Source organism: Vigna radiata, unplaced genomic scaffold, assembly GCF_000741045.1.
Source record: "Vigna radiata var. radiata cultivar VC1973A unplaced genomic scaffold, Vradiata_ver6 scaffold_303, whole genome shotgun sequence".
Classification (NCBI taxonomy): Eukaryota; Viridiplantae; Streptophyta; class Magnoliopsida; order Fabales; family Fabaceae; genus Vigna; species Vigna radiata.
In genome coordinates this window covers 91,918-104,718 of record NW_014543817.1, presented here as the reverse complement: position 1 = coordinate 104,718, position 12,801 = coordinate 91,918, and the positions used below count along the sequence as shown (strand labels likewise).

Sequence of the window (12,801 nt, the reverse complement as noted above, 5' to 3'; positions counted from 1 at the left end):
AGAGTGAGGAGATGGTTGAACCTGATGTTGTGGGTCCCCCATCATGGTGGGAGGGACCACCCATGTTGACAACCTTTAGTGAAGTGAAGTTCCTATGTCTTTGCTGTCAAATTGTGTTTTGTAAACGATTACAGGACCCTATAATCGATTACACGAATTTGAACAGGGATTTGGACATCCTGTTCAACTGAAGGAGCCACCAGTTTCAACGTGGGGGACCACAGTGGACCACAGATTTATATCAGTGTTCATTGACTGATTATTTGTTCCTTCATTTGTAGTTGGTTGTATATATATTAAAAATAATACGCGAAACATTCATTACTTCCTTTGTAGTTGGTTGTATGGCTTTGAAATATAATACGCGTAAGATTAATTAGTTCCTTCATTTGTACTTATTCGTATATACGTGAAATATAACACTCAAACATTCAAACAAGATTTATAAGTAAACTTTGAAATTGCGATACTGAAATTAAGTAATCAAAATAGTACAATATTCAACTACAAGTTCCAAATGGAAGAAAATACATATAAAGACCAAATTCAAACTACGAAGTGAAATGATAAAATGGTGTGGGAGGTTGCTGCATTGGGTTCTGAATGTTTCCAACTCGTGCATCTCGGTTCTCAATATTACCAAGTCTTGCTTCTAGGGTGTCCAATCTTGTACCAACGTACGTCTTCAGTTGGTCAATGCGTTGTATGACATCATCAAGTATTGTAGAAGAACTTGGTTGATCATTATGCTGCACTTGTCCGCGTTCACTCTGTTGGTTGTCTGCGTCGTCTTTGTGTACCCACGTTCTATCTACATTTTGGACATAACGAAAGGAGGCTATTTTGTCACATCCCACCTTTTGTTTGTCCATTATATCTATAATAGGATCAAAACTGATAGGCACATTAAAGTGTTCCAACAACATAGTTACCAAATGAGGATAAGGCAGCCCTTCATTGTCAGATAAAGCCCTTTTCATCCTATTGCGGACAACATGTCCCCAATTAATCTGCTTTGAATTCAAAAGGGCCCATAACAGCAAAATATCCTCGTTCGATGCCTGACCAATATTTGAGTAACGTGGAATTAATATTCTNGTTAGGACATAATGCAGTATCCTTGGCTGCACCTTCAATCCCCCCGCAGTTATTCGACCACTCAAGTCTGCTTTTTCATTACAAACAAGTTGCCTTGCAGTTATGGGATTGTACTCTTCTTTCCAGTCATCAACAAGTCGTCGTTCGTAACGAACTCCGGTACATGGAGGGAGGTGAGTTGTTGAAAAAGAGTAGGCCTCACTCTAATTTTAACCCCTTTTACTTCGCTTCGAATAACTCCCATTTCAGAAATTTCCATGTTGGTGTAAAAAACTTTAACTAATTGGGGGTAGAATGGTTTTCTCAAAGAAACAAATTCGCTAAGTCCTGCGTCTCGCAAAATGTCGTAGAAATCAAAATTGCTTACCTCAAAGTAGTCCTCATCCAGGTATTTGCTTTCCAATACGTGTCGATTGAGAAAATGCAAACTAAATTTCTCATACTGTGATGGCGAAGAGAACAATTCGTGTCCTGGTGGTGGAGGGGATGTTGTTGGAGATGGGGGTGGGGTAGGCGTTGGACTTCGACGACGACGTTGAAGACGTGAAGAAGCTCCCCTCTGTTTCTTCCTTGCACGCTCAGCCATGGACGGAGACACTGCTGCCAATGGACGACCAGACGTTCACGAAGGAGGTTACTTTAAAACCTGGAGGAGTGGGCAGTTAAACCTAAAGTGGGGAACGTGGACAGTTAAGCCCAAGTGTTGGTATTTAAAGGAACCCACCATAGTAAATAATTGATTACACAAATGTGGTAATCGATTACAATGCCTTTTTCCAGCATATCAAGTGCATTTAAACAATCATGCACTGCCTAACATGTATCACAAGCTAGGAATTTTTTAGTTAACCTTACTTTCACGTCTTTTTAACAGTAGTAATGAAATATTTCTGCAACAAAAACTTATTCTTTTGATTAAAGTTAGATTCACATAGACATTGCACAACAATAAAAACATTATATTCATAGGTAAATGATAACAAGTTATTATATACATCACAGTATGTTATTATCAAAATTGTTATGCACAGCAGATAACAAAGACATAAATCCAGGTGGCGCCACTGCGGATTGGTATGAAACTTGGTAAGTTTGGGATGCAAATTGAATGACCTCATCACTTTGTATAACATCAGGTACCGTAGTTTCCTAAATAAGCAAAATCTCAATTAGAACACAGATAAGAATTAAGTGAAGTATATGAAAATAGCACACAATATAATTACTAAAAGAGTCTTCTACCAATGGTGTTGATGACTTTTTTACCGAACATGGTTTTGTTTTTCTTGTTCTTTTCTCGATGGTTGACTTCAACCTATTTGTACGATGTCGCCCTTTTCGCTTCACTGCTAATGGACTGCGCACAAGTACATCATCATTTCCCCGTTCAGTGTCAGATGTTGGAGTGTTTACAGGATTTTCATATCTGAGTTCATCACCATCAGTAATGATTTTAGTAGTCATGGATGAACTGCAGCCATATTTCTTACCAAGTACATCAAGATCTTTTTCTAAGTGATTAGAAACATGTTCAGACTCACAAGCGACCTCCGCTATTTCAAAAAAAAATTTACACAAAAGCTGGTATCTTTGCATCGTCGGTTGAAGCTTAGAGGTATTATAGGTTGCTCTAATCAGTGTGTGCCTTCTACGAATATTTTTACTCCAACGCCAAAGGACGTATTTGGATGGCACATTGCAAACATCTTCTTGCCCAAATACTAAAAGTGAATGCCGACAAATAATGCCTCTAAATTCAAATAACTGACAAGAACAACTGGTATTGTGAGTAAGTGGATCAAATTCAATTGTATAAAATTTATCTGCACATTTACCCTCGAACATCCGCTCCTCTTTTATTGTGTAAGTATTCACAAGACTATCCTTTATAGTGTTTTTGATAAAGTAATTCATCCGACATCGAAATTCTGTTTGGACTTCCTCAAACTTTTCATGTGTATACTCCAATTGAAATTGTCTTTCTATCGGTGACTACGACCCACAACCAATCGTGGTGTTCAGGGAGGAGTGATGGGTGTCGTAGCCCATACAAATTTGATTGCATACAAGAAATGCAGTATAGCTAGGAAATGACTCATAGGTCGTCTCTCAAGGACCAATTGCGGTTCGAGTCTTAGGTCTAACATGTAGTGGGGGGGTTTGAAATCGTTTTGTGAAAACACAGGTGAAAACAGAATTTAATTACGGTAAATACAGAAATTTAAAGACAGAAACGCAAACAGTACTGTAAAAAATACGAAATCGACACGGAATGAAAACAGTTAGTCATTAACCTAATCACAATGTTTACCATCACTGATTATCAAAATACAGTTGCTACTCAGACCTCTAATCCAACAGAGTTAACTGACTAAGCGACGGTTAAATTTGTCTTCATAACTGCGGACTAAGCGAACGCAGTGTTAATATCAAGTCTGATTTACACCATACAGTTCCATCAACTAAGCGAAGAGGTAACACCAACTGGGCAACTAAGCGTATACCGAATTGCAGGTGCAAACACAGAATTGATATTAACCAGATCAAAGTTGCTACACAGTCACAGTTCAGAAACCTCAGGAAAACCTAGCAATATGGCTAATGACCAACTGGATTAATTTAAGCTAACATGGTAATTAAACTAACATTATTAAAAAAACCTTAGACAACATTTAAATATCAAAAACTGTTGTAAACTAATTAACAAAGACAGTTAAAAATAATTAAATGCAACACTAACTCAAACACATAAACTCAACCTATCAACTAAATTAATTAAAAAACCAAATAAACCAACAAGCCTAATTTAATCCTAGCAATTAACTTGACTAAATGGCAGTTAACAAGTGAATTTAAAAGTCCAATTGGCCAAAGAAAGAGCATATGGCCGTGAGACATGTTCAAAGGTCCAACTCCAAAATTCTATCTTCACTTAACTACGAAATGTGTTGTCTTTTGTCTCATGTGCACCAATTCTCAAAGAAAGCATGTGCCTTCCAAACTCTATAAAACCATCCTCTCTCTCCTACAATGCAGCAAAATAAAATGGAAACCACACCAAGCCATACAATTCACGTGAGCAATGCAAGGAACTTCTACAAAATTTGCTTCAAAAACCAATGTGCAAATGGAATATACTTGGATGGTCTAACCAATGTGCCATGTAAGCAAAACCAAATGAAATTAAACAACCAAAGACCTCCCATGCAAAGGCAATTCATGGCTGGAATTCAAACAAAGCCAAAGCTCAAAATGGAAATCTTCCTAGAATGAAAATAAGCATCTTTTTTGTTTGCCCATAAGTAGTAAAAACTTAAATGCACTCCTCTCTCTTCCTTTCCTTGTCCATTTCGGTTTTCTCACTCTCCAAGACACTCCTCCAGCTCTTTCTTCTTCCTCACACAGAAAACACACACCCAAGAGACCCCACTACTACTACTTTAACTCCACCCAATCTTCCATTTCTTCAAGCTCTTGTGCAAAAACGAAAATAACATTATACCATTCAACTCAACCACTGTCCAGCCCCAATAACATCATCAAATTCTGGTTCCAAACTAGTTTCAAACATCAAAACCGAAATATGAAGAGAAAGAGCCAAACCCACAACACCCACACATCAAGTTAAGCTCTATTCAACCCAAAACTCACATAGAATTCTATTTTCATCAACCAACCAAATAAAATGCAAAGAAAAACATGAGGAACAACAGCAAGGGATAGGAAAACGAAAATCTAAAGTCACTCAAACCCAACAACCACCATGGAAAAGCAAAGACAAGCTTAAAAGCTCAAGCTTCAACATCAACAACAAGGAAATAAAGAGAGAAATGGATGGTCATATACTTCTACCAAGCCAAGACAACTAAGATTAAAGCAAGAGAGGAATAAAATCTACAACTTGTTCATTCATATAACCCAAAACCGAAAAATCCATGGCAAGCTCCATGAGAGTGTCTTCATACATGAAAACCTAGAGAGAAAAGCTCTAAAACCCAAAAGTATGAAGTGTCCAAGAGTGTGGCTCGGTTTTCACACCCCAAATACCAAGAGTTTCACATTTAGTGGGGTCCACACACTACAAGTCAGCCCTAAAGAGATGCCACATGGCCCCCACAATTGTTTTTTTACAAAAATGCCCCTAAAAGGGTCCAAAACACCTAATTCTAAACAAAGGCTTCTAGAAAACGAAATTACAACTTTAATTAAAATCTAAATGACTAAATATTGAGTCTTGAATGTGCCACGCCATATCCTAATGCTCCAGATGATATTTCCACAATTTCCCTATAACCAAAAATACGCTTAATCAGCTCAAAATATCCAAATTAGCGAAAATACGAATTTCTGACCAAATTAAGCAGAATTCGGAAAACGGGGAAATAATAGACAATTGAACACAATTCCCTGGTTTATTTAATTGCAATAAACTAAATATGGTTCAAGAAATAACGACTCATCAAGGAGAAGTCAGTCTGTGTATCTTTTTGTGCCTTAACTCTAAGTGCATTGTCAAATTGAACCACAAACTGATGTAATGTGGTGCTTGAATTTATAAATTCATCAAAGAAGGCATTCATACCCTCACTTCTTTGTGTTGTTCACATACTTGCCCAAAATTCACTCCTTAAATAACATGGAACCCATTTCATTCTTTCCTCATAAAGATTACTTAATCAATCATTCCCCTCCAATGCATGCTTTGTAAGAAGTTCTTCCCATCCATTCTCAAAGTCCCTTGGCGACCCACAGTCATAGATAAGCGCATGTATATCCGCTTTAATGGGAATGTAATTTTTGAAGCTTTGAAATTTTTCGGGCAACTTCTTCATTATGTGCCATAAACAACATCTGTGTCTTGTATTTGGAAAAACCTCTTCAATGGCATTGGCCATTGCCCTACATTGATCCGTTATAATGCTGTCGCAACCGGAATCGTGACGGAACGACGATCCAAAAAGATAAATGAATTGAAAATTGTTTTGGAGTCGCCACCATAGTTTATTCTGAAAAACTATGGAAAAACCATAAAAAGGATAAGGCTTAGTCTATGAAAACCAAAGATTCGATTCGGGAGTCGGTTACGTGTGGGGAAGGTGTTAGCACCCCCACAACGCCTGCCCTAAGGCAGTACCTTTAATTAAATACGCGAAATAAGGTGTGGTTTGCAAAATATTTAACTATCCCAAAGACCACAATATAAAGAAACAAAAATATTTTTTGGTTTTTTGGGTCCGACAAGGATTGACCTTGCTCCTACGTATTCTCAGTCANACTGAGAAATCAGGGTTACGTAGTTCTTTTTAAAGTTGGTTGGAAAATTTGTTTGAGAAATTTGTATTTTGTTTTTTTGATATAAAAAGGAAAAAGGTTCTTAGCACGAAGACGATGCATGCGATCACACACGTGCTTAAACCTTTAAAACATATTTTTTAATTTTATAAAAGGAAGAAAGGTCTCCGCACGAGGACGATGCGTGCGATCACACACGTGCTTGAACTCTTAAAATATTATTTTTTAATTTGTAAAAGGAAGAAAGGTCCCAGCATGAGGACGATGTGTGCGATCACACACGTGCTGAGAACCTTTAAAACATTATTTTTTTATTTTATTTATAGAAAGGAAAGGGTTTTCTAGCATAAGGACGATGCGTGCGATCACACATGCGCAAGAACCCTTAAAATAATATTTTTTATTTGATTTTTGTGAAAGAGAAGGAAAAGATTTTCAACACAAGGCCTACGCGAGCGGTCGCACGTGTGCTTAAACCTTTTCAAAATATTTTTATTTGATTTTTTAAAAAGAGAAGGAAAAGATCTTCAGCACAAGGCCTACGCGAGCGGTCGCACGTGTGCTTAAACCTTTCCAAAATATTTTTATTGATTTTAATTTTTTATGATTTTTATATTTTTATTTTTATTAGCAAAGGGATATAACAACACACAATAATAAAACAATGCCAAAGCTAAAGAAATAAAAAAAAACAAAGACAATAAAAAAACATCACAGTCCAAGCCCAATAAGAATAGGGTACAAAAATTAAAACCAGGGGTGTTGAATAAAATTGAGGCCCTTTGAGCCCAAAGCTCTTTTCCTCCAACCTAGAATCTGCCAGGGGTGCAAGGCAGGGGTGCAGCATGAAATTTCTTGGTCCAGGCCCAAGGTAGGCGTGCAACAGTGCAATTTGGGGGTGCCACTAGATGTTTTGTTGACCAGGCCCAAGGCCTCTTTTATTGTTTGCCAGAAATGGAAAAGGGAGTGTGGATAGGAAACGGAGGTGGCGGCAAGCAGAGAGAATGCGGGCCAATGGGCCTAAAGCCTTTTTCTTCCTTTGTCTGCAGAAATGGAATGAGGGTGCGAATTGGAGTTGCATATGGTGGCAGGCAGAAAGAATGCGGCCCAGAGCCAGGCCCAAAGCTTCCTAACCCTAACAGAAACATTAGGGGTCCCTTCATTCTTCACACCATTTGCAAAGCAGCACTCAAGATCCTCTCCTCTGAACGAAAACTCCATGGCACGCACCTCTGTCACGGCCACGACTCAACTTCCACTCGACCGGCCACCACCGTACCAATCACGACTTCGTCAACAACGATGCTCGTTGCCTCCACCGAAACGTCCACCACTCACCGCCTGACGCAGCGCCAGCCACGGATCGGCCCCTTTTTTCTTCTCGTGCGAGAATCTCTTGCTGATGAACAATGCCACTAACACCAAGCTAGGGCCGCCGTATCGGCAGTCGCGAGTCGCCGTCTGAGGCGTCGCCCAGTGGCGCCGATTACCGCCACAACCTTTACCGGCCACCGCACTAGCTCTTTCTTCTACTCCTCTTCTTCGCGCGAAATCAACGTCGCCAGTGAAGCCAAACGACGTTGTCGCCTCTCACCTTGTTTTCATGCTTTGATTGGGTTTGTTTTTTTTTTTTTTTAGTTATGACTATGGGTTGCAAGAAAATGAGTATCAGTCTCTGTTTTTGGTGATGTTGCTTATTGAAGGATGAAGTTGGAGTTGGAGGTTAGGAATTGAGGGAATGGGTTCTTCCCTATTTTGCTTTGTTTTGTGTTTNTGTGTTATGGAGGAGGTGATGGCTAGCTACAGGGAGATTGTGCGTGAAGAAATGGAGGGAAATTGAGGCCAAAATCAAAGAGTATGCGTGGATGATGCAGTAGGTGGTCTGCAATGGTAAATACGGCTGTGGTGATGGGTTGTACGTGATAAGGATGGAGATTAATTTTGTCTCTCTTTTTCTTCGAAGATGCAGATGAGGTGTTTGTTATATGAGTTTGTGGTGGATTTTGATGAGAAAATGGAGGAGAGGAGAATCAGATTCTCTTTTGCCATTCCAATCTGTTGGTATGATGATGATGGAAACGTATAGAGGTGGAGGTTATGAAGCGGATGAGTGAGAGAATGATGAGATCGATAGCCACCGGAATTAATGTGTGTGATGGATGATGATCCTGAAGCTAAACAGAGGTAAGTCCATATATGAATTCAGGGTAGTCTGGGAGATGAATGATGGATGATGAGGTATGGTGTCTGTTCTTGCGTGATGAGGTGTTGTATTAGTGATAGGGTGAGAGTGATGAATGCATTCAAGTGGCGTGTGTCATGAGGCATGGTGTGGTTGGTTACGGATGTGTGGTGAAGGAGAAAAAATGCTTTCTGTTATGTAGTCAGCCCTAGGATTGAATCCTGTGAATCCTTCTTAGAAAACCATGTACATATTCCAGCCAATAAAAACAAAAACAAAAAAACCTCTGTGACATTCCCTCAATAACAATATGCTTCCTCAATTTCCATTCATTCAGGCCGTGACATGCTGCTGTAACATACTCGTGCATCATTTTTCTGCTGCTGGACACTCTAATTTTGGTTTCCTTTTGCCACATGCAGCCCCCCCTAAGTCCAATGTATATGCGTATGTGGTGGTTGCATGTCCACCCTTTCATCATTTTTAATCTTTTTTTTTCTCTATTCTCTTTTTTTTTCTCTTTTTTTTCTTGCTTTTCTTTTTTCTTTCTTTTTTTCATTTTTTCTTTTTTTATTTTCTATTTTTATTTTTTTCTCTTTTTTTTTAAAAGACTAATACAAGAAATCAAATAAAATCAAATAATAAAAACAAAGTAAAATAATAATAAAATAGAATTAAAATAAGACAAAAATAAAGACTAAATCCTATTATTTAATCACCCGGACGAAATTGGGTGTTGACAAATGCCAACAGGGGCCTTATTTCCCATGCATCTCAACCAAGATTCAAACAACCACACAAAGGACGCAGTGTCTTCGGAAGAAAACAATCCACATCCAAGTAAAATTCAGTGACCATGATGGTTAACGCCTACAAATGGCACAAAGGGCATGTCATACTTATTTGTCAAGTAAGTGGTGTCGAAGGACACAACATCACTAAATTCTGCACATGCCGCTATACTTCTTGCATCTGCCCAAAAAACACTACATATTCTATTCCCTTCATCCAATGCAATGTCGTAGAAGAAGTCGTTGTTCAATGCTTTCATGGATGAAAAATGTTTTAGAAGGGCTTGACCATCACCGTCCTTACATAAAGATATCATGTGTTGCACAATGTAGTTCCATGCATCGCGTTCCACGAATTCCATATTCTCAAATCCACCAACATCACTCAGGATGCTAAGGAAACTCTTATTAATGCGAACCCCCGCATCATCATTGACCTGCAACGTGTGTTTAGCTTGCATGCTCAATTTTCTATTCCCAGGAATCAACTTAGATGTATTAAGGCATAGGTCATGACTGTGATCTAACACGACGCTCTTTATAACCCAATAATTGTCCTTCCTTCCAATGGTAATGCTAGCTGGACATTGATTTGTTTGACTTGCATGTGTTTTCACCTCTGGTTTTATGGAAGATACATATTTTCCTTCTCTGGAACAAACTAATCGCAAATAGTACACATTACTGTCTTTATCCTTCTTTGATGATCTTGTCCTGACAGCAAAACCACATGTAATGGCGTAATTTGTGTAGAATTTCTTTGCATCTTCCATTGAATCAAAACACATATTAATCCTAGGTTCGTTGTCCATAAACGTTTGATTAGGCTCATCACCATTTGCATAGCAGTGAGGCAGGTCGTTCACATGACTTGTGCTTGTAGCCATCATACACAGCAGAAATAAGTCTGATCAATATGAAAACTATAACAAATTGGTTTACAAAATTCGAAATTTGTTCAATCATATATAATTAAATTTTGTAACAAACACATTCAAAAAATAACGGGACCCTATCATTAAAGAAGAAAGAATGAAATTAAGTCTCATCTTAAATGAAACAAACACATTCATACCTACAAAGTGGGTTAAAGGAAGGTGTTGTGGTCCTCACCAACCTACTGCAAAGCGTCTGTCCTTAAATGAGCTTACAGTAGACTTCACCAAACTCCACACCAGGGCAATCAACACTATGCCTTCAATGACATCCAAGGTAGGTGGTTGAAGCACATAATGGTGGATACAAGAAACATTTTGGAGGGAAGAAGTGTTTGTTGGAAGGACTTGAAGAAAAGTTCATAAACAATAAGAAAAGAAAAACCAATATTTCTTGAGGATCCTTGCATTTATTTTTTACATGAAAAAGGTATTCTCTCTCCTTGCCCACAATAAATGCAGCTCACTTTCCCTTCCAAACATTTAATGCAATGTCAATCAACCAAGTAATTAGACTTCTTCTTTCATTAATATGTGACATAAAGTGAGTGGCACGCTGACCAAGTTATGAATCATCATTAAATCCAACATGAAAGTAGAAAAAGCCTTAATATAACATTTTTTTCATAAAAGTTTATGGCTGCAGATCTCTTTATATATCTCTGTCATACCCTAACTCTTATTGTGTGCAACACTTTATTCTAGTTGTGAGTTAACTTATTCATTATTTGAATTTGTAATTTTTGTTTATTTACATGATACTTGGTTTGTATTGTTGTACTGTCCTTAACCTCCCTTCGGACTCACATGCAGCTTATCAAAGGAGTATCATGGATGCTTAGGAAGACCTTGTCTATGATGATGACGTCCTGGAATCATTTCTTAAAAAATGTGATTCTTCTTCTCTTATACTTGGTCCTGCGGGTAATGTTCAAGCGGCCATGCTGAATAGGATAAACACTGAAGGGCAAAAATCCACACAAGAATTTGCTAATGATGTTGCCAAGGAAACATATGAAAGAGATTTTACCTCCAATGCATGGAAGTGGGCTGAAATGTTCATTGAACATCATGGTACATTATGTGTTCGATTTATGTGTTCAAATAATACAAGTGAAATATGAACTTTACAAATATAATTGCTTATTAAGATTGTGTGTTTTATTGCAGGTCTAGTTAGTGAGGGGAAAATGGAGAACATCAATGCACTAAAAGAAGCCAAAGGAATGGACATACTTCCGTTTGTTGCTTGCTTAATAAAGGAATGCAAGCCGAATGGTCTGAGAGACATGCAGTTGACTGTAAAGGTATTGTTTCTTACAATGAATAATTTTTTTTAAAAAAAAATAACTAATCATTCATTCAATGTGAGCAAGATCCATCAGGTACAATGAAGGCTTCAGTGCACCATAAAGTTCTTCAAGATCCTGAATTTGGAGATAACATTCGAGTTGGATCCGTCATGATACTGAACCTTGTAAACCAATGATGCAGTGCTTCATTTTAAAATTAAGATTTAAGTACCTATCCTGTGCTTTGTTATATTAATCATATATTTAACTATTATTTAATTTTCTCTTTCTTCAAATAGGTTAAATCCTTTTGTGCATTTAGGCCGAACCACTACCTCAATATCGCTCACCGCAACGTAGTGAAGGTTTTTCCCCCTGAAATTAGTCCTCCGTCAGCTGAACTGGTCAAGGAAACTCCAAAACCTGTCATTCGACTTCCGATGTGGGCAGAAAATAAGGTCAATGTTGATGCCATCCTCCGTAAATTTGTTCGACCAACTGTCCAACCATCAACATCATCCAATCAACCACCAATTGACCAACCATCAACATCAGCCAATCAAGCAGAATAGTTAAAATTACATATGCTTTCAATTATCTTTTCTTATGCAGGTTAAAATATGTCTTTATTGGATTACTGTAATAGTATGTTATGACCTCTAAAACTCCTGGTTGAATGACTGTAATTTTATTACAGTAGAGTACTTCAATGTTGTTATTGTGCACGTTTTTAACTTTTGAACATGTCATGTAATGATATAAGTGTAATCATTCTATGTAGCTTAATGAAATCATTTGTAGTTATTTTCTCAAGTAAAGAACACCTTAAATCCCCTATGGTCCCTATCGTTAACCCTGGTGGTTCCTTACGTCCAAAACGATGTCCCAAACAAGAAACACACTCGTGTAAACGATTACAACATCATTGTAAACTTGTGGTCCCCCATGTTACCACAGGTGGTCCCTCCAGTGCAAGAGGATGTCCAAAATGGAAAAAAGGTTCGTGTAATCAATTACGGGCCTCTTGTAAACGATTACAAGAGTGCTTTTTGCTGCAGAAATCCCTGAACTTGTACAACCTTCATCTCATGACCCAGGGTGGACCCCCTGTACATCATGGGGTTTCCCAACCATGACATCCAACCCTAGACACACACTTATACGAAAAACAACTCAACTTCACCTGGAAGACACCCAAAATGACCTGTGGT

The 12,801-nt window shown here is 38.1% G+C and overlaps 1 protein-coding gene across 1 annotated transcript; it reads right to left on the bottom strand.

Moving 5' to 3' along the window:
- Positions 1-9,419: 9,419 nt before the first annotated feature.
- On the bottom strand, positions 9,420-10,250 carry LOC106754993 (protein FAR1-RELATED SEQUENCE 5-like). Its single transcript, XM_014637074.1, has one exon. It carries the CDS (start codon positions 10,248-10,250, stop codon positions 9,420-9,422), a length of 831 nt encoding a protein of 276 aa, XP_014492560.1.
- Between the last annotated feature and the right edge of the window lie 2,551 nt (positions 10,251-12,801).

Bases quoted from the DNA above. Each gene is read 5' to 3' on its own strand.
- LOC106754993 (XM_014637074.1), bottom strand. From the start codon at position 10,250: ATGGCTACAAGCACAAGTCATGTGAACGACCTGCCTCACTGCTATGCA.